The following is a 1,500-nucleotide window of genomic DNA, read 5'->3' as shown; positions in this document are numbered from 1 at the left end:
CACGAGAGAGGTTTTGCTCCAACAAATAATTTGTTAGTAAATTAGTTCACACTTCTTACCATTCAAACAACACACTTTACTTACAAATTACCCTCATGAGGTGCACACACCTATACACACGCTACATACAACAAACATACTGCTTAAAAATGTTGATTGCTCCCGAAAAATCTTGGAAGCGTCTGAGAGCCCCGGGGCCATTCCGAGAGCTCCTCAGTTGTTTATATTTCCTTATCTCTTTATCGCTTCTGCACAGGGGACTCCCCCGCCTTGCTGCTTTTTCGGCAAGGGATCCTTCTCCCCCCTCGCCACTTCGGCAGGGCTACGCCCCCTCCTCTCCCGTGCTGTTTTTAGCTCGGGGGACTTCACCCCCCCCGCCATTGCTGGTCGGGAGAAAAAAAAACCTTGAAACTTTTGTGTTAGATGGTCGAGGTTTCTTGGGATCCCGTCTCGCGACTGGGACTCTGTTTTTTTATAAGTCCCTCAGAGGGCTAGGAACTCTTTGTTACTCTGCCTGCGCCGCTCAGCGATGCTCCCGGAGTCGCCGCGCGCACAGTCACGCCGGTTGTCCCGGCGCGGCCCCTGCCGCCGGTACTCGACCCTGACACCGCGCGGGCCGCTCCCCCTCCGCCTGGTGCTGACTCTTTCTCCGCAGCGCCGCCTGGCCCCCACTGGCCTGCGGAACTCGCCGCCGCCTCCCCCGCGCGTCTCAGCCGCTCTGCGCTGGCTTTCGCCCGGCCCCGCCACTTAGCACCGCCCGCCTGGGTCGGCTCCGCCAGCCGCTGCTCAGCATCGCCCGGGCCGGTGCCCTGAGCACACACACCCACCCACCCACCCACCCACACCACCGGTGCCCCGGGCGCGCACACACGCCGCCAGTGCCCAGCGCCGCCTGGGCCGCCCTGCTGGGCGGATCCGCTGTTCGCTGCGAATTCTTATCGGGCCCCCCCCCGGGCCGACTCCGCCGCTCTCTCTGGGCCAGCCTCGGTCCCGGGGTGGCCCCGCGCTGCCGCTCCTTTTACTCGCTTCTGGCCCTCCCAGGCCCACTTCACCACATCGCCTGGCCCCAGTCACGGACCGGCCTCACCCCGGACGCTGCGCGGACCACCGCGCCGCCGCGGCGCGGCTCAAGGGTTCTTACCGACCCTCCCCGCGCACGCCCCGGCCCCTGACTGGTGCGGTTTTGGCTTTTAGTTGAATTTCTCTTATAATGCTATTGCCACTGGCTTTTGATTATGCTTTTTGTGTTTCATGTTTTTCCCCGTTTTTACCTCAGAGCGTATTTCCTTCTTACGTCTCAACAAGCGCTTTGTTCGGTCACTGGCCACGTCCCTCGCGGAAGCTTGGAAACGCAGTTAAAAGAACTCCACTCTCGCCCCGTGCGCAGTTCCACGTCTCACTCACACACATACATACATACACCTCGTAGTTTTAGCCCCCTTGAATTAAAATAGCCCTTACCAATTTTGATGTGTCCAATTCTTTCCTGCTTTCTTTGTT

General features: G+C 59.5%; 1 protein-coding gene across 1 annotated transcript in view; it reads left to right on the top strand.

Annotated features, from left to right (window-relative positions):
• Positions 1-1,359, top strand: part of LOC114072526 (butyrophilin subfamily 1 member A1-like) — a 3,189-nt gene extending 1,830 nt beyond the window's left edge. Inside the window, exons 3-4 of the mRNA XM_027910416.1 lie at positions 1,071-1,175; positions 1,277-1,359. Coding sequence (XP_027766217.1) covers positions 1,071-1,175; positions 1,277-1,359 — 188 coding nt within the window. The remainder of the gene's footprint in view (positions 1-1,070; positions 1,176-1,276) is intronic.
• The last annotated feature ends 141 nt before the right edge of the window (positions 1,360-1,500 follow it).

The sequence above is a fragment of the Empidonax traillii genome, unplaced genomic scaffold (assembly GCF_003031625.1).
Source record: "Empidonax traillii isolate 1590-97213 ecotype Southwest subspecies unplaced genomic scaffold, ASM303162v1 scaffold3424:size13061, whole genome shotgun sequence".
NCBI classification, from domain to species: domain Eukaryota; kingdom Metazoa; phylum Chordata; class Aves; order Passeriformes; family Tyrannidae; genus Empidonax; species Empidonax traillii.
Note: the sequence above shows the minus strand (reverse complement) of the source record. Positions and strands in the feature narration are given on the sequence as shown.